This window comes from Poecilia latipinna, unplaced genomic scaffold (assembly GCF_001443285.1).
Source record: "Poecilia latipinna isolate Pla-1442-1.1 unplaced genomic scaffold, P_latipinna-1.0 Scaffold801, whole genome shotgun sequence".
Classification (NCBI taxonomy): Eukaryota; Metazoa; Chordata; class Actinopteri; order Cyprinodontiformes; family Poeciliidae; genus Poecilia; species Poecilia latipinna.
In genome coordinates, this window is record NW_015113417.1 from 312,151 (window position 1) to 335,236 (window position 23,086).

At 40.3% G+C, this 23,086-nt stretch overlaps 2 protein-coding genes across 3 annotated transcripts in view; one reads left to right on the forward strand and one right to left on the reverse strand.

Annotated features, from left to right (window-relative positions):
• sult1st6 (sulfotransferase family 1, cytosolic sulfotransferase 6) overlaps positions 1–8,721 on the forward strand; it is a 20,332-nt gene extending 11,611 nt beyond the window's left edge. Inside the window, exons 2-8 of one of the 2 annotated variants that reach the window (XM_015046994.1) lie at positions 1,123–1,637; positions 2,389–2,517; positions 4,288–4,385; positions 4,575–4,701; positions 5,289–5,383; positions 6,318–6,498; positions 8,162–8,721. In XM_015046994.1, coding sequence (XP_014902480.1) covers positions 1,451–1,637; positions 2,389–2,517; positions 4,288–4,385; positions 4,575–4,701; positions 5,289–5,383; positions 6,318–6,498; positions 8,162–8,274 — 930 coding nt within the window. In that variant the 5' untranslated portion in view covers positions 1,123–1,450 and the 3' untranslated portion in view covers positions 8,275–8,721. Of the gene's footprint in view, positions 1–949; positions 1,638–2,388; positions 2,518–4,287; positions 4,386–4,574; positions 4,702–5,288; positions 5,384–6,317; positions 6,499–8,161 lie in introns of those variants that run through there. The other variant, XM_015046993.1, reaches the window with a different exon arrangement.
• A 60-nt stretch (positions 8,722–8,781) lies between these two features.
• On the reverse strand, positions 8,782–22,724 carry LOC106956261 (sarcoplasmic/endoplasmic reticulum calcium ATPase 1). The gene is made up of 23 exons (XM_015046992.1): positions 22,473–22,724; positions 21,817–21,834; positions 21,562–21,644; positions 20,257–20,361; positions 18,887–19,025; positions 16,919–16,999; positions 16,746–16,831; positions 16,362–16,659; positions 16,101–16,267; positions 15,406–15,494; positions 15,211–15,313; positions 14,988–15,119; positions 14,758–14,874; positions 14,464–14,682; positions 13,519–13,630; positions 13,155–13,378; positions 12,835–13,055; positions 12,558–12,760; positions 12,389–12,474; positions 12,172–12,305; positions 11,975–12,092; positions 11,175–11,292; positions 8,782–9,088 (listed from the first exon to the last, which is right to left on the reverse strand). Exons 1-23 carry the CDS (start codon positions 22,588–22,590, stop codon positions 9,069–9,071), a joined length of 2,991 nt encoding a protein of 996 aa, XP_014902478.1. The 5' UTR covers positions 22,591–22,724; the 3' UTR covers positions 8,782–9,068.
• Between the last annotated feature and the right edge of the window lie 362 nt (positions 22,725–23,086).

Here is a 23,086-nt window from a genome sequence, read left to right on the forward strand (position 1 = left end):
TTAGTTGATTCCACCAACCTTGCTTAGCTCCTGTGAGAGGCTGAGCATCAATAAAGTCATTTCTCTGCCTACATCCCCCAGAATGCTGTGCGGTTGTGAATCAGAGTTCAGTGAAATTATTGAATATTCTATTGGACATATTATCTATCAATATTGATCTCATGTCTGTCACAATACATATTGTTGTTGGTTTATAGTAGGTTGTGTGGATAATTTTGATCAATCCCCAAAAAACTCAAAACTTCAACGTCCAATTCTTTCTTTCAAAGATCTGTGAAGTTGTATTTTATAAAATCACTGTCAGCTCTAAGCTTATACTGTCCGCATTTCCACAGTTTCTTAAAGAAGAAAAGAAAAAGGTGCTAAACAGTGTAGCAGTCCTTTGTTTTGCGTCTCATGCAACTGCTTGGCTGAGCTTATTTACAGAGAAAACATTGTTTCTACTGTCAGCCGGATGTAAAGACTGGAAATCCTGGAATGTAAAGTATAAACAGCCGCCTGTGGCTAAAGACAACGAAGCAGAACATGCAGAAATCTGAAGATATCACACTAATTGACCTAGACACGAAAAATGTGTTTACTCTACAGGCATGTAGCAAGCATTGTTTTCCGGTATGGACTGGCTTTGTGTTGACTTTAAAAGGGTCCAAAAGTGTGTTTTAGCTGGAGAGTTTCCACAGATTTCCTCTTATCTTTTACGAATAACTTGTGATTTCTTCGTATTAGTTGAGAAGACTGAATGACATTTGAGCCGTCCCCCAGGAACACTGCGCAATTACACGATGTTCTGTGAAAAATTAAACCCATCTGTCAGGCATGTTTTCTGGCTGCACCTCATGTCTGAATGGCTCTTTCGGTTCCCTCCCTTGTCCCTTCCTCAAATTACAGGGGAAACGGTTAAGAAAAGTGTGAGAAAGAAAGAAGTTGAATTCATACGTAACTGGGATTGTTACATAAGAGTACTTTAGTGTAGATCACAAGGAGATAAGAACCTGGTAGAGGCACTCAGGCAGCCGGGTTACAAAAATATAAAGAGAAGGGAAAGCAAACACATTTCAGGAGATTGAAGCAATTTTGCTGAGAAAAATCTTCTGACAGGTTGTTGAATTTTTTTGCTTTCAGCTTCTGGGGAGGATTTACTCTCAACACAACAAGAAATCCAGAAGACAGAATCCTGGGAGGCAGGTAACAACGCAAGGAGGAGACAATGGCAGGGACAAGGAAGTATGCACACTGACTGTGGGCTTGCCGGTCACGCAGGGAGCAACAGTCAACAGTTGTAGGTCTTTGTGTGCAGAAGCAAATCGAACTTGAATGTTGACAGAGCCAGCACCCGGGCAAGCCGCTGAAGTCAGAACTTCGGGGAGAACGACCACTTCTTCACTTCTTCAGCCATTTCACTGCTGAACTCTTTTCTGATTTTCCTCGCCCGAGCGGAGCGGCGTCGGTCATGGCAGAGGAGAAGGAGTTATCCTACAAGGAGGCCATAGAGAAGGCCAGCTCCTCCATCACTCGCTTCCCTCTCATCCACATCAGAGGGGTTCCTCTCATGTGCCACATCGCCAACAACTGGGACTCCATCTGGGCTTTCCGTCCTGACCCATCAGACCTCCTCATCGCAACCTACCCCAAAGCAGGTACAGCCTCCAGACACAAACGTGGTAAAAAATTAACCCTAAATCTCTGTATCTATCACTCTGAACAAGATTGTTTGATGAAAGTTGCTGCTTGTCATAGAAAATTTGGACTGCAAGGAAAAAACTCTCACCAGCCACTTGGCGCTCACCTTGAGGGAAAATACTACAATGCAAAAAACAAAACTCTTACTGAGTATTTTGAGTGTAGTTTCTTGTGCAGTGAGCTTGTTTTAAGTAAATATAGTTCCTTAATATTGATGAAAAAGTTCTAGTTCCATTGGAAGATTATTTCACATATACCAAGAGATTTTTTTTTCCATTTTACAAGTGACATAATCTGCCAGTGTAACTAGAACTTTTTCATTAATATTAAGGCACTATTTGCATAAAAAAACTTTTATAACTTGCTGAAAAGTTACCTGTAAAATAGTTATTCCAAGTGTACTTAGATATTTGCACTAAATAAACCAAAAATATTTGGTATGTTTTTCTGTTTTTGCAGTGCTGTGATGTCATTGACTTCTCATATCATCTCTACAAACATAAATCTTTCCTCTCCCTTTAAGCTAACGTGGTTGAGTTGGTTTCCCAGTTTTGTAATAATATTTACTGGCTGTTGCAACATCCTCTAAGTTGACAAGTTCCCCAAATTTCCCAGGGTGACTGAGCACAATTTCTGATGCAAGGTAATAGACGGGAATCAATGTTTCATATTCTTGATAAATGATTGGATTTATGTTTTGGACCTTAGGGACCACATGGACTCAGGAGATAATTGACCTTCTTCTTCACAACGGAGACGCAGAGGCTTGCAAACGAGCTCCCACCCCGGTCCGGAGTCCATTCCTAGAAATCTGCTCTCCACCCCCGATCCCGTCAGGTGTGCATTCATCCCTCTAATTATTGTTCCTTCATTTTTAATTGGGATGGAAGATGGTGAAGTGTTGTTAGCTTGTTCTTCTGTTTGTTTTGTGTCAGAATCTGTAAAAACCATTTATGGGGGATGTTATCATACGATTATTCCAGTCTAATGCACCTCAATGCACTACTACCCTGTAAGAATTTCCCTTTAACACGATCATCAAAGTATGTGGCTCAAACATTAATAGATTTAACTCTTTATATTTCATAAATTTAAAAACTAACAGCAGTTATTCACTTTGCAACAAACTTCAATGTAATACGGGTTCAGCCCCGCTATGAAGGCTAACTGAGATTCCGTAAATCTAAAAAAATTAATTATTCTGTAACATTGACTTAGATTATCAGACACAAGGGCCTACATTAGAAATGAAACAATATAACACCTGTTATAAAACTTATATTATGTGTTATAACATTCACCGGCAAAGTTTACACAGGTGGTAAAGACTATTATTTATATGTATTTATTTCACTCTGTCAAAAGTAAGATACATCCTAAATCTTCCGTTTTTGTTTTGAAAGTTTCATAAAGACACGATGTGAGGAAGAAGAGGGAGAAATCTATAAAGAGAGACGGATTCACTGCAGGATGAATCTCACCGGATTTTGGACTCAATCTCAGCTGCTGAATCTCTGAAGCTGGAACTCATATATATATATATATACATATTTATATATAAACATGTATCCAATATATATTATTCAGTATTAATCATTATTTATTTGTGTTTGTATAATTATATAAATATGTATTGATATTACTAAATAATTTATTAAATAAATGATGAACGGCTGTGTGCTTTGTAATATGCTCTTCATACATCGATATCAGAATATTCCATTCCTATTCTGTTATAGCCACTAAGCATATTTAAATATGATGAACTATGTATTAAAAACATACTTAAAAAATACAATTGTTTATAAATGTAGCTTTGATAGATGTTTGAATATGGTTTACAGTAACAAAAAGTGTTTTATGATCGATTAAATGCGCTGATACGTCATTGTGCTGCTAAACACATAAGGCTGAGTGGAGTACCGCTCCAAGATGGCCGCGGTCCATGAGGCGTCTATCCTTATGTCTATGTTTATGTCTATGCCAGAACGGTAAAGAGAAAACGGCGATTCAGAGTCGTCTGAAAGCCCATTTCCACCCTGAAAGAAAAAATAAAAGACTAACAGAAAGTCATAATTATGACTTTGGAAGTCGAAATTACGACTTTGAATCTCATAATTATGACTCTGAAAGTCGAAATTGTGACTTCCTGTTGGTCTTTTATTTTTTCTTTCATGGCGGAAATGGGCTTCCATTGAGTCAGGTGTGGGAGGCAAAATTTATTTTATTCTGTTCTGTTTTGAAATATAAACACTCGACAAGTTCCTTAATTTATCACCATAAAACTCACTCATTCGGTCGAGTTGCTACTTGACGCGCAACGTTAGCATATTATGAAAAATGTAGCCGTTTATGTTATGGACAAACGGTCGGCCCTCTAACTCAAGGGAAAACTCAGGTTTTTAAGAATATTGCCGCTTCTCAGTTAATTATTAGTAGATCCATAAGATCAGCTTTAGATTAACTCAATTAACACTTCTTTAAATACTTTGCAATGCACTATATCTAAAATGTTAAACAGGTTATCTAACCTGTCTGTGTGTCCTGAACTCAGAGTTGCATGTTGAATTTTAAGTCTTTTACATGTTTCTGAATTTCTCGTTTTAGGTCTTGATCTTCTGAACAAAATGAACCCTCCAAGACTCATCAAGACACATCTTCCTTTTCAGTTGGTGCCTCTAGGATTTTGGGAAAACAAATGCAAGGTAAAGCCGGATCTCCAACAGACTCATAAACCAGGCTGCAGCCTCTTTTTACAGCTCCTAACTAGACAATTATTTGCATATTTATGGGGTTAAAGGTTTAAAAACAACTGTGACACAGACCTAAACATTACCTTCACCGCGGACTTCCTGCTGTAAATCTGTGATCATGTTTCTCCTTGTCGTGTGAAGGCCATCTACGTCGCACGCAATGCCAAAGATAACCTGGTGAGCTACTATTACTTCGATCTGATGAATAAGACCCAACCTGAACCAGGACCCTTTGACGGCTACATACACAAGTTCATGAGAGGAGAGTGTAAGTGGGTTAAATTTCATTCCTTTTGCTTCTCCTTACACTCAATTAAACTTCATTGTTGAGTTTAACAGTGATTGGTTAATTCTGCAACCTTTGTTGCCTCCTTTTTTTTAAATCCGTGTTTCCCTTTAAAACAATCTTCTTATGCTTCACTAGTTGTGATGAGATTAGCACCAGCTTGCCCAGCCAGCACCAGATATAAATACCAGTGAAAGGAAAACAACCTCTGCAGGTCTGCACAGGAATTTCAGCTGCATTTTTCGTTGCTGAGGTTTAACTGACATTACTGAAATAGTTGCTGCTTTACTGAATCACAAGCTTAACGCTTTTACCATTTAACTTTAATTGTGAAGCACTATTCATGCATAAGTTAATTAAAAGTGTTTTGCATGAAAATAGAGAAACAGAGTTAGATTAAATTTATTTCAAACATATTCACAATTTAAATACTATAATATATATTTTTGTAACTATTTTTTTTAAATGGATGGTAGCCTGAAGTAAGCACGAGAAAACGCCCCCAAGCTGTTAAACATGAGCTTTAACACTTCTAATCACGACTTAAACGCCTGAATCCGTCTTCTCAGTGCCCTGGGGCTCCTGGTATGATCATGTGAAAGGTTACTGGGTGGAGCGCAAGGAGAAGAATATCCTTTACCTCTTCTATGAGGACATGAAAGAGGTGAGGACATTAAGGTTAAATTAAGACCTAAAACCTAAAAATCAAATGCTAGTTTTAAAACCTATTTGACACAAGAAGATTTTAGAAAAGATTTAAAAATTCTAGTGTAGATTTTTGTCCGATTTAATGAAATTCTTTGACACTTTCTTTAGGTTGACATGACCATACACTGCAAAAACACAAAATCTAGTTTCGAGTGCAGTTATCTCAGTACACTATGAATAAGAGAAAACTAATTTACAAATAACTTTTCAGCTTAGTTCTAGTTCCACTGACAGATTATTTTACTGATAACATGGTAGAAATATCTTGCTATAAGTAAAATAATTTGCCAGAACTTTTTCATCAATATGAAGGAATTATTGACTTAAAACAAGCACCTCCATATTGCTGAAAATTACTTTTTAAGTTAATTTTGCCTTATTTTAAGTGTACTATTATATTTGCACTAGAAACTAAACCAAAAATACATAGTAAGATTTGTATGTTTTTTGCAGTGTTGCATTTTCCCTCGAGGTGAGCTCAAGGTGACTGCTGAGAGTCTGAGGTTTTCTGTATCTTTGTGAGGACCCACATTGGGTAATGCAGGTCAAATTGTCTCACTTCACTTGAAAACCTGATTTTGCTGCTTTCGCCTCACTTAAGTCATCAAAATTAAATCATTTAGCTGATAGCAAGGGAGACATTTCCTGCTTCACAGGTAGATTTTTTGTTTTTTTACCAAAAACAAACTCCTATATCTTGCTGAAGTTACTTTTAAGTTAGTTTTGTCTTATTTCATGTGAACTAAGATATTTGCAGTAGGAACTAAACCAAACACTTGGTAAGATTTTGTGTTTTTTGCAGTGTACTTCTATCAACTCATTAATTTATGCTTCAGTTTTTGTCATAGTTGATTGTCTGAGTGTGAATAGCGTTCCGATAATCCCTACAGAATCCCCGCCGCGAAGTGGAGCGCATCATGAGGTATCTGGACCTGTCGGTCTCTGATGATGTCATCAACCGGATCGTTGAGCTCACTTCCTTCAAGAGCATGAAGGAGAACCCGATGGCCAACTACTCCTGCATCCCATCGCCTGTTTTCGATCAGTCCATCTCCCCGTTCATGAGGAAAGGTGAGTCAGTCAAGCGAATCACTTGGCAGTGCACAATATCCGGAAATATATGGAGATATACAAGTTAGTGACCAAACTAAGGTTCCTTTGATGTAGTGGTCCTAAATATGAGAAATAGCGTACCTTACTACCACTTTTTCAGTTAAAGAGAAAAAAATTTAGAAATATTGTTTTTTATCATTTGTCTAGTTGGTAAATGTGAAATACTCAGAAGAAAAGAAAAAAAAGTTCAGGGTTTTCTCTCCAACCCCCAACCTCAAAATCCAATATGGCTGCCATGTTTAAATCATGGTAAAGTTTTTTTTCCCCACATCTGATGGTTTTATATCAGCAAGTCTTTACAGTCACATCGTTTGCAATCTGTTAGTGAACGCTCCTTTAACATTTGAATACTTGAAAAGTCTTATTGTTAGCTAGCTTGTGTTGCTAACTGTAGTTAGCTTGTGACTGACCACAGCGATTACCACATCCCACTGGCTTTCTGATTGGCAGTTGGAACACACTTTGGTTGGCTTTCCCACATCCACGTTGACGTTAGAGGAAAGATAAAATTACAGTTAATTTCAGCTTGTTTCAGGAGTTTTCATATTATTGTTTCTTGTTAATTAGTTTTACAGTCACCTGTGATGATTATTGATATGAAAATGGCTCCTCAGCACCATTAAAGCTGCTGTCATAGAACTGAAGGGATTTCATGAAAAATCAACTCCTGTCACATCTGAGTTTTGAATAATGAATGAATATCAGGACAAACGGTGTGGAATTCAGTCTTCTGCTGCCTTTTTATTACTTTTTCCAATACCTCACAGTATTAATAGATTTTTTAAAATTCATATTTAAGGATCACCTGTCCAAATGTAATTTCCAGTGCTGCATGAGCGCCCCCAACTGGTCAGATAATTATTACCAGCTGAATTAGTCAAAGTAGCAAAACCTTCAGTTTTCAGTATTTTCCTGCTGTAATGTGTCCAGTCGGGTAGTAAATAGTTACATTTACTTGAGTAACCTTTTGGGAAGAATGTAGTTTTAGGAATATTTTTATTCCGCTTTATTTTTTACTTTTACTTGAGTAATTTTATCATGAAGTATTTCTTGAGTAAAATTTCTGGATTTTCTACCTACTGCGTGAAAAACAAACATGTTTTAACCAAACATTCACCAGACAGAGACACACACCTGCAGTTAAAGTTTCGTAAGATTATCTTGAAAGGAACTGATTTGGAAAAAATTATTTTGCCTGACTTTATCTTGTAATTTTATAAATTATTTTAATTTAGGTCCTTAAAATATCAAAATTTCACTAAACTTTACATTTTGGTCCCTCCGATGATGTAGTTATTAAATATTAAATGATTGATAATTTGATCAGCTTGACTAAACTTTTTGCCAAATACTTTACCAGTAATTAAGTAATTAAGTAATTTCTTGGTTGTCTACATTTGACTTAAGTAAAAATATGTTTAACTCCAGTTAAATTTTTGGGTACAAAAACTAGCCAAACAAACTTTCATAAGAATAATTAATTCCCAGGAAATGTGACCAAACAAGGCAAATTACCATCAGATGTATCAGCCAAAAACTTGCTTCTGAGTTTTCTGAGTATCTAAATATCCATCTGTGTTCTTCTAATTTTTAAATGTTTTTTTTTTATTTTCTAATACAGGTGAAGTGGGGGATTGGAAAAACCATTTTACACCCGAGCAGTCAAAGATGTTTGACGAGGATTACGAAAAGCAAATGAAGGACGTCAACATACCGTTCAGGAGCCTCATCTAGAGGATCAGGAGGGGTTTCTGAAACGATTCCCTGCAAACCAAAGGCCGACGAAGTGACTCTGTTCAGCACATAAACAGCAGCACTGTCAGCAAATTTGGCACAAGCTTAAAACCAAAACAAACAATCAAAAAAAAAAAAAAATGTTTCAACCCTAATCCCTGCACGTTCCACAAAATAGTTTTAAATCGTCGCTTTATTAGAGCTCATCACGTAAACAATAAATAAGACCAGAAGTGCTGTGGCTGAGTGCCCATTTTATGCCATGAGACCTCCATCATGGTACCTGCGGCGAACGCTGGCAGCTGGAGACGCGTGCGTTATCGTTTTTTTTTTCTGCCCTTATGAAGTCATTTTTTTTGCAACCCTACAACACGATGTACAGACCCCGGGCCAAGCAGGGAGGCTGCGCGAGACGAAGAGCGACAAAGACTAGAATAAAAGTACTGAGCTGGAAAGTCAATCATATGAAAATGGACAGAGGACACAAAAACACAACAGCTGAGAATATCCAAGAGGTTAACAAAAAAAATTCACCTTTAATACATACTTTAAGTCTTAGAATAAAATCTTAAATATTTTAATACTTTGTCAGCAGGCATTCCCTCCTTTAATTCAATTCGATTTTCTCTAGGTGGAGGCTGTTTTTCGGTGGATTTTTGTTACGTTTTTATATTTTTTATGTTTATTTTCCAGTGTTTTCTTTTCTTCTACTGGTTGGAAAACTACGTCTCCCCCTTTTGGTTATGATCTCGCTTTCTCTCTTCTTTGCTTCGAGAAGATTTTCTTCTACATTTCTACTTTTTAGCCTCTGTGCCTGGTGAAGAGGAAACAGATCAATTAGATAGGATGCAATTTTTAAATGCATAGAAACACAAACAACAGTCAGTCCAAATACTATTATAGACAAACAAAATAATGGCAACAACCTTTGGACATTATTTAAATCTGGGGAAGCAAGCTGTCTGAAATTGTTAAAATCTAAACAAATAAAACACTACATAATTTGTTGGGTGAAATTCAATTTTAACTCTCAACTAAAGTAATTTGGATTTTATCCAAACGCCTAAAATTAAGTAAAAAAAAATGCTGCATTTGACATACCTTGAATTGAATAAATCACATTTAATCTAAACAGAAAGATGTTGGAGATTTTTATGTCAAATAAAAGCAAAGTGTAGAAAAAGTAAAGACATAAACAATGAATTTTTAAAAATGTTTAACCATTTTGTTAACGGGTTATAAAAACACCAGTGGCGAACCACAGGGTTCCATCTTGGGGTCTCTCATATTTAAAATCTACATGCTCAGATTAGCACAAGTTATGAAATTGATCATTGCAGATGATACTCAGCTCTACATTAATTACAATGTCACCAAGCGACCATGAATCCTTTCAACCACTGAACAGATGTTTAGTTCAAATGGATGAGCCACAAGTTTCTCTTCAGCTGAACAGAAAAAACTAACTGGACCTACAGAGGAGCGATCCAGAGTCAGCAGCACACAGTCGGTTTTACAGCTAGAAACTATTGGTCAGGGTTGAAATCTGGGTGTAGGGATTAAATCAGGTCTGAACCTTCAGCGACACATAGAGAAGGTTACAAAGTCGGCCTTTTTTCACCTGAAGAAAATGTTCATGATTAAAGGCGCAGTAAGATCTAGAGAAACTAATCAGCACAAAATACACTAAAGATCTGCTGTTGTTGTAGTAATGTTCCAGACCAGTCAGGTCTTTTAGTTCTGGTTCTGCTCTGGACTAGAACCAGAACCAAACATGGGGCAGCAGCATTCTAGAAAACTGCAAAAGTGCTGAAACACTGAGTTTCTTTAAATCAAGTCTAAAAACCCATTTGTTTAGTGTTACTTTTAACTAATAATGCATCATAAATTTCATCAGTTTCAATTCTTCACTGCCCTTTACTTTATCACTGCAGTGTATTTTTATTATGTTTTCATCATGTAAAGCACTTTTAGTTGAATGTGTTAAACTGGCCTTACCTAAACTCACAGAAATAAGAACAGTTGTTTTGGTAATGCTAACTGTTTAAGCTGCATTGATGCTAATATGGTTTCTACTGATTTGCTGGGCTGGTTATCTGCATCAAAGGTTTAAAAACTACATATTTTTTTTATATAACATTCAAAACTTTTGAAATCTTTTTACTGAAATGCAGATTTTTCTCAGACAAATCAATGGCACCGATTATTAGTATTTTCAAAAAACAATTATTCCTCTATGTGGGATTTCCCCCCCCACTGAATAAATGCACTCAAGTTAAAGGTTATTTTTCTACATTTTCAGTAGAAGATGTCTAAACTTTAAGCCTGTTCTTTATCAGACATGGAAACCCAAAGCAACACGACGTTGAACAGTGACGACTCAGACTCACCGGCACGGTGTCAGAAGCAAAACTAGCAGTAAGCAGAACTAACAGAAGGAGAAGCTGCACTGAAAAATTTATTTTTCTATATTGTTGTTTAAAATTGCGGAGAAACACAGACTAAATGCAAGTACCGGACATGGAAAAGACAAACAACCACAAACATCAACGGCTAATGCACACCTTATCCCCACTAGCGACAAACAGTGGAATACCTTGTTTTAGTTACAGGTTAACGGAGATGGGTTGTTCAAATTTATTCTGGAAATGAGCAGAATGAGTGAATTAATGGTGAAAGGAGGTGAGAGACATGACACAGGTCAGGTAAGGTCAAACAAACTTAATGGAAGTTAATGAAGGGAAATTATGCAGTGATGAAAACAGTAAAAATATTAATGATTCCTTAAAACAATGAGGTATTAATGAATTATCCAGCAGAGAAATTAATATGAATGGTTACTTCAGGAAACTTTTTACTTATTTTAAATGGCAGACGCCCAAAAGCGTGAGGCTACTCACTCTCAACGTAGTTGCGGGCCATGAACTTCAACACCTCATCAATGAGGATGACAGGGAAGGAAAGTTTCAGGACCATCATCCACTGCTCAAATGACAGATGGGTCAGCTTGAAGATCATCTGTGGAGGCGGAGGTTAAAGGTGGAGGTCAGAGCAACTTTCATTTTAAAAATGGCCTCTCAAAAATCACTTTTTGCACTTTTTTGTACTTCCATGTGGGTCTCAACTGCTTCTAAAAACAGCCCAGATACTTAAAAAAAGCAAGACATTTTTTTGGTGTATGGAAAACGAGCAGTTTCTAAAACCTTCCGATTAATTCACAACCAATAGGAAGTACCCCGTTGACATTCCTTCATCAGAGTATCTGCAGTTTTCAGCAAGTCAAATTTAAGACTTTTTAAAGGGGATCTATTACACAAAATTCAAATTTTGCACATTTTTTGTACTTCCATTTTTGCTTAGGGTTTATGACTTGCCATCCAGAGACCACTTGCTGTATTCTTGTTGGTTGTGCATTAGGCTCCGTGTTTGCTTTTCAAAGATGTAAGGAAAATGGATATTGATTGCATATCCATTTTCGTGTGGGAGTGTAAACATTTAGTTGGCCAGGATCATCTTATTTGGATTAAAAGAGATTGTTTTTTTTTTTTGCACAAAATCAATCTCAGAACGATTTTGTGCAAAAAAGATTAATTGTGTTTTGTGCAGCCTGCAGACTAATCCTAACCTGTTCAGGAAGCACAGTAGGTCACCTTTAAAATATGTATGGAATTCAGAGACAAAATTGGTACAATGGACTTACAGGCAGTGGGTCAACATAGATGATCATGAAGTGCAGGGACATGGACAGGGTCATGGCGGCAATTAGCCAGAAGTTGCTCCATGGGGGCATACGCAGCAGAGACTGATTCTCAGACAGGCTGGCCAAAGACAAGGACACATCAGTTGAGGCTAACAAAGCAGACCTAAGATTTATTTGTGATTATGAAGGTTTAGAACCTGTTGAGAGCGTTGCACATCTCAATGGTGACCAGCACAGACAGGGCCATGGTCATGGGTGGAGTTGCCTCAAAGATCTCGCAGTCGAGACCGGCGAAGTCCTCGTTCTCATCGTGGCACTGCATGAAGTGGGACTAGACCAGAAAGATGGGGGGGCTCAGTGAGGCATTTCAGCTGTATTGGTGGAAGACGTATAGAAAAAGACACCATAGCTTACCAGCTGGTAGTAGGTGATGCCGGGTCCGGTGGAGTCATAGAGGAACCACCAGGCAGCACCGCCAACAGTGGCAGCACCAACGTATCCTGTTGGGGTTGGACACCAGCATCAACGTCTGCAAGAGTTTGTCCTACAATTAAATGAAACCCAAACTAAATCTCTTACTTACCACCAATAGCCATGTATCTGAAGAACAGCCATCCAGAGATCAAAGGCTCCTTGGGGGAACGTGGGGGTTTGCCCATGATGTCCAGATCAGGAGGGTTGAAGCCCAGAGCGGTGGCGGGCAGACCATCAGTGACCAGGTTGACCCAGAGCAGCTGGACGGGGATCAAAGCCTCAGGCAGACCCAGAGCAGCGGTCAGGAAGATACTGAACAAACAGACAACTTAGGTTAACTCAAGGAACGAAGGAAAGACATTGCTTAAGTCACACAAGTCACTCACCAGACAACCTCACCGACGTTGGAGGAGATGAGGTAGCGGATGAACTGCTTCATGTTGTTGTAAATAGCTCTGCCTTCCTCAACAGCAGCCACAATGGAGGAAAAGTTGTCGTCAGCCAGGACCATCTCAGAGGCAGACTTGGCAACGGCAGTGCCAGAGCCCATGGCGATGCCGATCTCGGCCTTCTTCAGGGCCGGGGCATCGTTCACTCCATCACCGGTCTGTGGTGGGAAGAAACAACCATCATTTAGATTTTGATGTACTGAATGACATCACACGTATCAAGTTAAGGCTGCATTCACAAGGTGCAGAGCTCTTACCATGGCTGTAATGTCATCGTAACCCTGAAGAAACTCAACAATCTTGGACTTGTGGGCTGGCTCCACACGGGCGAAGCAGCAAGCCCTGCGCACGGCCTCGGACTGCTCGCTAATGGGCAGATCGTCAAACTCACGTCCGGTGTAGGCCCTGCCAGAAACATCCTCATCCTCACCGAAGATGCCAATGCGACGGCAGATAGCAATAGCAGTTCCCTTGTTGTCACCTAGAATCCAAAGGGAAACATTTGGTCTCCAATTTGAAGGATTGTTTTAACTCTCCAGAAACATGCTTAGCATTTTACTATGCATGAGGCATTACATTAACACAGCCTGCGATCAGATTGTGAAATTGCCCGATACTAACCAGTGATCATAATGACACGGATTCCAGCAGCTCTGCACAGCTCGATGGAGCCAGTGACCTCCTTACGAGGGGGATCCAGCATACCAACACAGCCAACGAAGGTCAGATCAGTCTGAGGAGGGAAGGGTGACGATTAAGGCATGTTGTTAAAGTCTCAATATCGAGCAAATCATTGACTGGAATCTGGTTGTGGTTTCAAAGCTACTACACCATCATGTGATTTAAAAGAAGGTTCCCACTGCCAGACTGTTACTTCATCACACAACATGGTTAATGGACGAACACTTTATGTGCACACAACGTATTCGGTTCAACAAACACGTCTACTTTACATCCTCTCCTAAATTTTGGTGCTTTGGTATCTTTTGCCCCTTCAGAGTTTTGGTCATTTCATACAGGAGGAAGTCAGGCATGAAAAGTCAAGACATTGTCTAACACAAGATGTCTCGTACCCATCAGTGTTTTACTTTTCACCTGGCATGGGGTTGCTTTGTGCCTTTTTGACAACCAATGGTTATTGTAGAAGAAAATTCCTATCAATACTATGTAAGATCTCAAGTACAGAATCAGACAAGACAAACATGTAGGTGGATGTGTTGTATGTTGTGTGTGATGCATGTTGGTAGCACTGTTGCCTTGAAGGTCCTGGGGTTGAATCCTTGCATGGAGTTTCTACAGTCTCCCTGCACATGTATGGGTTCTCTCTGGGTAGTCCAGCTTTCTCCCATTGTCCAAATACATGGCTGTTAGGTTAAGTAGTCTCTCTAACTTGCCCTAAGTTTGACTGCCTCTATGTTGTCCTTTGATGGACTGGTGGCTTTTCCATGGTGTACTCCATCTCCATCCCAATGACAGTCAGATAAAGGCAACAGTCTTAACTTTGTCATATGGTGAACTATGGTATTCTGACTCGACATCTCATAACAGCCGATATCCATGTCCCACCTCATAATCGGCAAACTTGGTTGAGTCCTCAAGGTTCATCTCCTCTGGCTTCAGTGGGCTGTCGCGTGTGGCAAGAGCCAGACAACGCAGAGTGTCACGGCCGGTACCCCAGTCCCTGATGACGGCCATGATCTTGTCCTTGATGGCGTTGGTCAAGGGAACGCGGGTGGTGCCAACGCGGACATAGGCACACCTCTCAATCACACCCTCAGGGGCACCCTGCAGAGACAGCAGGATTGGATAAGGAATGCCTTATTAAGGCTCAGATTGGTGCACAACAGAATAAGAACCCACCTTAACGAACATCTTGGCGCCACCATCGCCCTTGCCTGGAGTGCAGTACACAGACATGGACTTCCTGTCACGGGAGAACTCCAGAGTAAAGTTCTTCTTCATGAGCTGCTTAATCACCTTTGAGAGGATAAAGAGAAGGGAGGCATTACTATCAAGTACGCCACAGTCGCTAAATATTTAACCAAGAGCAATGATTCTCGTAGCTTTATGTATGTGAAGAGCAAGCTTACAGAGCAGCAGGCGTTGGCTCTCTCAATCCTGGACAGGTTCTTCACATTGCTGTTGAAGACGTTCATCTTCTCAACCAGGCAGCACAGGGCAGTCTCAGTGGCCTCACCGACCTTTTCATAGATCTTCTTGGACTGGAGAACAAAGACGATGATAGGGTGACTTGGTTTCATCACTGACAGTGGTTGGGTTTCTCTCTGGCACACAGGCAGCTTTGAGGTTTACCTCATTGTAGTCCAGAGAGGAGTCGTTGCACAGAGCACAGATGGTTGCCAGCTCAACGAGGCCATCGTATTGGCTGCAGTTCACCTTGTTACCTCCCTGGGAACTGAAGGGAAAGGGGCAAATCCAAATAAATACGTGATTCAAGAGCATCAATGGTCTCTGAACAATGATGAATTATAGTGAAGACAGACTTACACCTCGCCCTCGGGGGTGTACTTGGAGCCAGAGATGTCAAAGGCATCAAGGTCAACATGGTCCCCATCAACGTTCTTGATAACAAACATCTGGAGGAGAGGAAACGATTGGTTTTCCTTTGATAAATGCAGTCTCCGACAGAAAACTATCAACATATCATTCAATAGCAGAGTTTCTCAATTCCAGTCCTCCAGGACCACTGCCCTGCATGTTTTAGGCGATTCCCTTATTCACCTGACTTGAATAAGTGGGTGATTAACAGGCTTCTGCAGCAGATGGCATGCAGAGGAGATCATGCAAACATTTGAATCAGCTGTTCTGGTGGTCAGTGGGCCACCATATCACCATCATCTCAAACCGGCAACCCACCGGTTAAAAGACGAACTCCTACCACCGTCGCCCGATAGAAGAGTGTTTCTCAGTTCTGGTCCTCAGGAACCACTGCCCTGCATATTTTAGATGTGTCTCTATTAGAGAACAGTTGATTCAAATGAGTACATGCCCTCCTCTGCATGCCATCAAGTAATACAGAAGCCTGTTAATCACCTGCTGGTTGTGGCCCCTTTTCAAACACCAACAGGAACACAACATTGAATGACTGAATGTAATGTTTGAAGAGCTTTGGGGTCCTCTGAACTTGGTAAAGAACTATACCAGTGCAGGCCATTTATCATTCTTCTTTAGTAAACACCCACCTTGGTCACACACATCTGGTTGGTTGTGAGGGTGCCAGTCTTGTCGGAGCAGATGACGGAGGTGCAGCCCAGGGTCTCCACAGAGGGCAGACTCCTGACGATGGCGTTCTTCTTGGCCATACGGCGGGTGCCAAGAGCCAGACAGGTGGTGATGACAGCAGGCAGACCTTGGTGTTCATGAAGGATACTTAAAGTCAATTGATAAACAAAGAGGAAAACAAGGAAGAGAACAAAAGAAAACTCTTTATTTTCCCTCCTTACCCTCAGGAATGGCAGCCACAGCCAAAGCAACGGCAATCTTGAAGTAGTAGACGGCACCACGGATCCATGAGCCACCATGGACTGGGTCGTTGAAGTGGCCGATGTTGATGGCCCAGACGGCGACACAGATGAGTGAGATAACCTTGGACAGCTGCTCGCCGAACTCGTCCAGCTTGGCCTGCAGAGGAGTCTTCTCCTGCTCGGTGGCGGCCATCTGGTCACGGATCTTGCCGATCTCGGTGGAGACGCCGGTGGCTGCAACCACGCCAATGGCCTTGCCAGCAGCGATGTTGGTGCCCTGCAGCAGCAGTGAAAGTTAGATGAACGACGTCAGGTGCAACAGAGACAAATTGGTGATGAACTGGACAGCAGCAGGACACTCACAGAGAAAAGCATGTTCTTCTTGTCCTGGTTGACGGCTCTGAGGTCGGGGACGGGCTCATTGTGCTTGATCACACTGACGGACTCACCTGAGGAGCAAAAAACAAAAGATTTACCAAACGCCACAGAGATAGAAGAATAAAAACACAACTAAGATGTTTTTTAGGAAACTTTACCAGTGAGGATGGACTGGTCAACACGCAGGGTGGTGGACTTGATGGAAACAATCCTGATGTCAGCGGGGACTTTGTCACCAACTGTTGGGATTATAGAGAATAATCTACTGAACTCCTACATAAACCATGAAGGGTTCATTGAAGTGTGGGTTAGTTTTTCTACAGCTGCAGCCAAAATTCAATATCAAAAAAATTAATTAAAATACATGAAAAAAGATCAAATAAACACGTAGAAATTAATCTGAATATTTAAGCCCATAATTATTCAAATTTTGTTTTAAGGTGATCTTTAAATTTTCGAGTATATTTAATACAACTGGAAGTAATGTTAATGTTTTGGAGCGGCCAGAGGGAGTCCTGGCTTGAATCTAATTGAGACTGAAGGAAACTAAAGATTAGGGTGATGGCATGGAGGCCTTGGAGCTCAGCACCGCACAAAAATTATAAAATTACCAATCAAAACATGCAGAAAAAGCTGCCCAGCCATTATAAGAAGGGTTTGATTGCAATAATACCAACATTCCCCCTTTAATCATTAAGAATGGTCTAAATAATTAACCACAACACGACTGTTATCAAATCATTCAGTTTTAGGGGTTTTTTTTGGCACTGGTGGCCTGTAAAAAACTGTTTTTGACAGGAAAATGGCAGACATGCAGTAAATGGCTTGAGCCTGGGACAAGCTGAGTCTTTTTTTTATTTTCCATTTTTTCCTGAGCATATTTTACCTTGTTTCACCATTTTTTAGATTATTTATTTGTCCTGTTTTACTGACTTGTGGTGTGTTGTATCTAATCTAGCTTCTCCCTAACTGGAGAGCATAAATGTGTCAAAGCAAGGAAAATACCGCTAAGAATTAATTTGTAAATGATCCCTAAGTCATTAGAAAACACTATAAATCAACCTGTGGATTTCATAATGAAGCGAGGTTTAATGCGGCTCTAAGCTGAGCAGTCCAGCTGGATGGATGACAGGTGCACAGGACAGATGAAGGAAAGTGAACGATGGCCGGCTGGGGAGAAGAAATGAAGCAGCCGCTGGTCAGGGTATTTATACTCACGATTCGCTACAGTCAGCATGTTTGCTCCGCAGGGCTGCACACATCGCCTTAAAAAGGCACAGCGCTTTTCCATGATCGTACTGTTCGCTCCGATTCCCTAAACACAGCCTGAAATTCATCAATTGAAGCAGGAAGTAAAACTGTTTCCAGTTCATTTGATAATTATCACTGTTGTTTTCAGAAGCTGTGTTTTTTCTTTGTTCGACTTTTTATTTTGTTTTTCATTTCTCTGGCGTTGATTAGCTGTAGCCCCAAAATGGACTTTTAGTTTTATGTTACTGTGATGTAGTTATTATAAAATAGGTTTGCTCAAGCTGCTATGTGGTTGTATCTTCAAAGTAGAACATTTCAATAAAATATTTAGGTAAAAAAAAATAAAAAATCCATTCAACTGTGAAGCTTATTTCTGACAGGAATTAAACAACAAAGTATTACCATAATAATTATATAAAAAATTGAGGATTAAGTAATAATATTACAAGAATAAACTTGTAATATTTAAGAACAGACTTTATTCTCGTAATTTAATTTTTTTCTTAGCATGGCCCTAATACTCCATCAAAGAAGTGAGACAGACATCTCTCAAAAGATAATAAAATAATATAAAGAATATACTAAAGTAAAAACAAACATTTATCTATGGTGATGATGAGGTTGGAAGGCCTCTTTGCCATCTCCATCATCTTCATCTCCCTCCACAGATTTTCTGTCAGATTCAAATCAGAACTCATGCTGGGTCAAATCCGAAACATGGATGTCTCTTCAGTCTAAAGGAAAGTCCTGGTAGAATTAAAGATTACACAAAGCCCAATATTTGTGGTGCTTTTTGCTGTCAGGACCTGTTGTCTCTCATCATCTCACAGAAATCCAATCTTTCAGCCACAGTGACGAGCCTGAGCAGCTCTTACCAGACACCTCCACAATGTCTCCAGGGACGATTTCTCTGGCCTTGATCCTCTGCACACTCTTTCTGTCAGAACGGTAAACTTTGCCCATCTCAGGCTCGTACTCCTTAAGAGCCTCGATGGCGCTTTCAGCGTTACGCTCCTGAGGACAGAGAAGTGAGGAGATGATGTTCAGAGGTGGGCAGGTAGTAACTAGTTGCATTTACTCAATTATATTTATTTAAGTAACTTTTTTGAACCTTTTTATTGAAAGAAACAGATTTGGAAGTTTTTTGTTTTGCCTGATTTTGTTGTTTTTTGTTACTTAAATGAAATACCAAACTTTCCACTTAGCTATATTTTTTGGTCTGTCTGATGATGTAATTTCTAAATATTAAAGGACTAATTATTTGATCAGTTACTCAGTTCTTGAGCAGACTCTTGAGTAATTTCTTGGATGGCCACTTTTTACTTTTACTTGAGTAGAAATATGTTAAAGTAGTGCTACTCTTACTTGAGCAAAATTTTTGGTTACTCTGCCCACTTCTGATAATATTGAGACAAGATTTAAAAACTGAAGAAAACAGCTAAGGATGAGTTAAACTAAGTTTAATTGCTCTTATTGGTCTAATTGCCAAGCAGCCATTTTTTTAAAAAGCTGAGTTTTCTTTTGTATTTGACCATCTTTCTACAACACAAAGGGCTACATTTTTCATAATATGCTCAAGTTAAAAATTCACATTATATCTGAACCTTGTTTTTATACATTATTATACATTGTTACTTTGTACGCTCTCCACTTTTCTGTCATCATCACATCCTCGCCTTCCTAGCAAATCAGTAATTTCTGAGTGAGAAGTTGGTGCTGCTCGGCTAAATGTTAGCTATTCAGGTTAAACTCAGGCTTGTCAAATGTTTATATTTCAAAACAGAACCGCATAAAGTGCATTTTCCATCCCAAACCAGACTCCGTTTGGACCGTTTCTCTTTCCTGATCCGCCATCCGTTTAAGGACGACCAACGGCGCCCTCTGCTGGATGGAAGCCAAACTACCACAAGGTCTAAGCGGATATTATTCGTGAAGGTAATCGATTGGATCTGATTCTAATGCAGTAAACCATTAATTAACAATTCATCGTTTGCATCCATAAAGACACCAGCAGAGATACGTTTCAGCTGCTTGTTCTCCATAATCTTTAAGACTGACTAATAGTTTCTGCATGACGAGAAGAATTAAGCTAGCTTAATCTCGGAGCTATTTTTAGCTTCGGTGTGAAGCAACCGCGTCTGGGTGCGGAACAGGGGCCGTAACCGAAAACCTGAGTACTTTCTGTCATCGCTGAAATGGATACGTGTGGAGATATTGCTCAATGTCTTGGGCCGGTGTCACCGACCTGCCACACTCCGACGACGGCGTTAGCGATGAGGATAAGAAGGATGACGAAGGGCTCCACGAAGGCGGTGACGGTCTCCTCGCCCTCCTCGAACCAGGCCAGCACCTGAGGTCAGAACAGGAAAAACAGTCAACAAAAGTCAACAAATCACTCTGTTCAGGTGATTCCCTGTCCGGATTCTGAGAAATAAAACTGTCTGAAGCTTTAGAAATGTATAAATACTTAGACAGAGGTGGGTAGAGTACCCAGAAAGTGCATTCAAGTAAGAGCAGCACTAAAAAATGTTTCGTAAAATTGCAAATCAAGTACTGAGTAACTAATCAAAACATCAAAATTACATCATCAGATAGACTAAAGTGTATAGTTATGTTTACATTTTAGTATTTTAAAGATAAATATGAAAGTAATTCATATGAATAACAATTACACACCAACAAAAGTAGCCAAAACATAAATTTCTTTCAATGTATTATGAAAAAAAACTGCAGGTGTTTATCTGTGTCTGGTGATTTTTTTTTGTGAAAACAAGCTTCTTCATTCATTGACGTTACTCACAGTGGGTAGAGTTTACAGAAATTTTACTCAAGTGCACGAAGCGATACTTCATAGTGAAAGTACTCAGGTGAAAGCAAAAAGAAAAAAAGACTTTTACAAGACTTTTTACAAAAACATTACTGAAGTAAATGTAGTTACTATCCAACTCTGTGCTTGGGTTATCAAATATTTACGTTTTGTTTTGAACAACAGTCTTGAACATAATTTGTATGATGACACAATCCTCATTAATTTTAACCCTGTAGCTTCTCTCCTCTCCTGGTTTCCTCCTGAGGAGTTCCTCCATCTCTTCCTTCACGCCTGACCTTTCCCGAAGGATTCGGTTTCTCCTCTCAGCTTGGGGGCTTTCTTAAAATAAACCCCTCACCCCTTCAGCCCCCCTACACTTTCACGGGCCCCCTTCTCCCGTTGGCTTCTTAATATTCGCCTTCTAAGGCCATCGAGACAGCTGGCCACGAAAACTAGGCACAGCAATTAATACACCTCCTACAAGCCCTTTGCGCTGCGGCTTCTCAAGTTGTCGTCTTTAAAAATACATAGAGGGGTCGAGGGCCTTGAAGAAGGGGGGATGTAGAGTTGTATTTCACAAAAGTGGCCACAAGGGTTGTGATTGACAAGTCTGGATTTGCTACATTGGTTTTCGTGATTGAAGATTAAATGAAAAAGTGAAAGTCTTTTTAAGTGTTTTTAAAGCTTTTAAATGTGTTAATGTCAATGAAGGTGGCAGATAAATGGCATGAAATAACTTACAAAAGAGATGCATGCGGCCAGCAGCAAGATCCTGACGAGCAAGTCCTCGAACTGCTCAATGATCAGCTCCCAGACGCTCTTGCCTGAGAGACACAAACAGTCAAATCAGCCAATGATGGGAGGGAATATTGAGAAATCGTCGCCAATGACGGACAAACATCGTCCAACTTTTCCTGTTATGTCATTGCTTAATGGGATTGCTCAATGTAATTGGCGCTCATGTGGAGCGGACACATGCTGAGGAAGGACACTTACCTTCCTCAGCAGGAAGCTCTGGAGATCAAGTTGAGGCATGGCGGAGACAGAGAGAGACAAGGAAATGCATCGTTTAGTCTGTGTTCACTGGAGAAGCATGTTTTCATGAAATGTTCGGGGAAATTCTCAACATAAATTCACCAAAACGCAAAGACTTCTCAAATTTGTGAAGGAACTTCAATTTAAAAAGTCAAGCCGCAGTGTTCTTCTGTCAAATGATCGTTCACTAAAATGTTTACAGACAATTCATGCAATGAAGACCCTCAGCCAACGGTTATTGATCAGATATATCAGCAAATAACCCATCTAAGGCCCTGTCTGCATTACCAACCCTAAAATGACCGGCTCAACTCTGCTGGTTGAGCCGGTCCATATATCACCCAGGAAGTTTCTTGAGCCGTCACCTGTCTCTCTCGCTCTCCAGCCATCTTCTTCGGCTATCTTTAAATAGCTCCTCACAGCCAGCAAAGTCTCTGCTTCTCAGTATCTCTGCATTTTACCAGCTGTTGTAAGTCCACTCTAAAGCAACGAGAGTTTTCAGAAAGCTACGCTGATGTCAACCCAACTGAAAACCAGAAGATGTCTGGTGGAAGTAACGTAGTTTTCTGAACGGACTAAATGCCAAACCCCTTCATCCCCATTGCCTGGACTCTCACCATTGAAGCCGTATTTCTCCAGGCTCTTCTTGACCTGGTCGGGAGAGAGGCCAACGTTCTCGTTCACCCCGAAGAAAGACAGGCATTCTGCCGTTGACTTTGTGTGTGAGTTCTCCATCCTCTCAGGATAGACTAGCCGTGCCTATCCACGCTCTTATTCTCCTGTTGCTGTGCTTCTGTTTCTGCAATGTTCAACCCTTGGTCCACCGCCCTCACCTAGAAGTGTGGCACCCTCCAATTCAGGAGTGCTGGACTGACAGAAAGAGCGAATGGGTGCGTACAGACGGAGGGTTTTATACCCCAAATGGGCTAGGGGATGGGATGAACACCCCACTCCAAATTCCTGCATAGGCCGACATGCTGGTGGTGGGGGTTGAAGGGTGGGGTTTGAGGTGGAGCAATGAGGAGGTGAGACGATGGAGTTGGATTTGGAAAGTAGGAGGTGATGCAGGAGAGGGGCTGGAAGGAGAAGGAGGTGTTGCGAATGGAAATGAGACCTGTTTTTGGAACATGCATGGTCAGTGGAATAAGAAGAAGGGAGAAGGTGAGAGAGCAAAGATGGGAGATTATGAAAGGGCGGGTGGACTGGAGGGAGCGCAGAGGGAGGGCTGTGG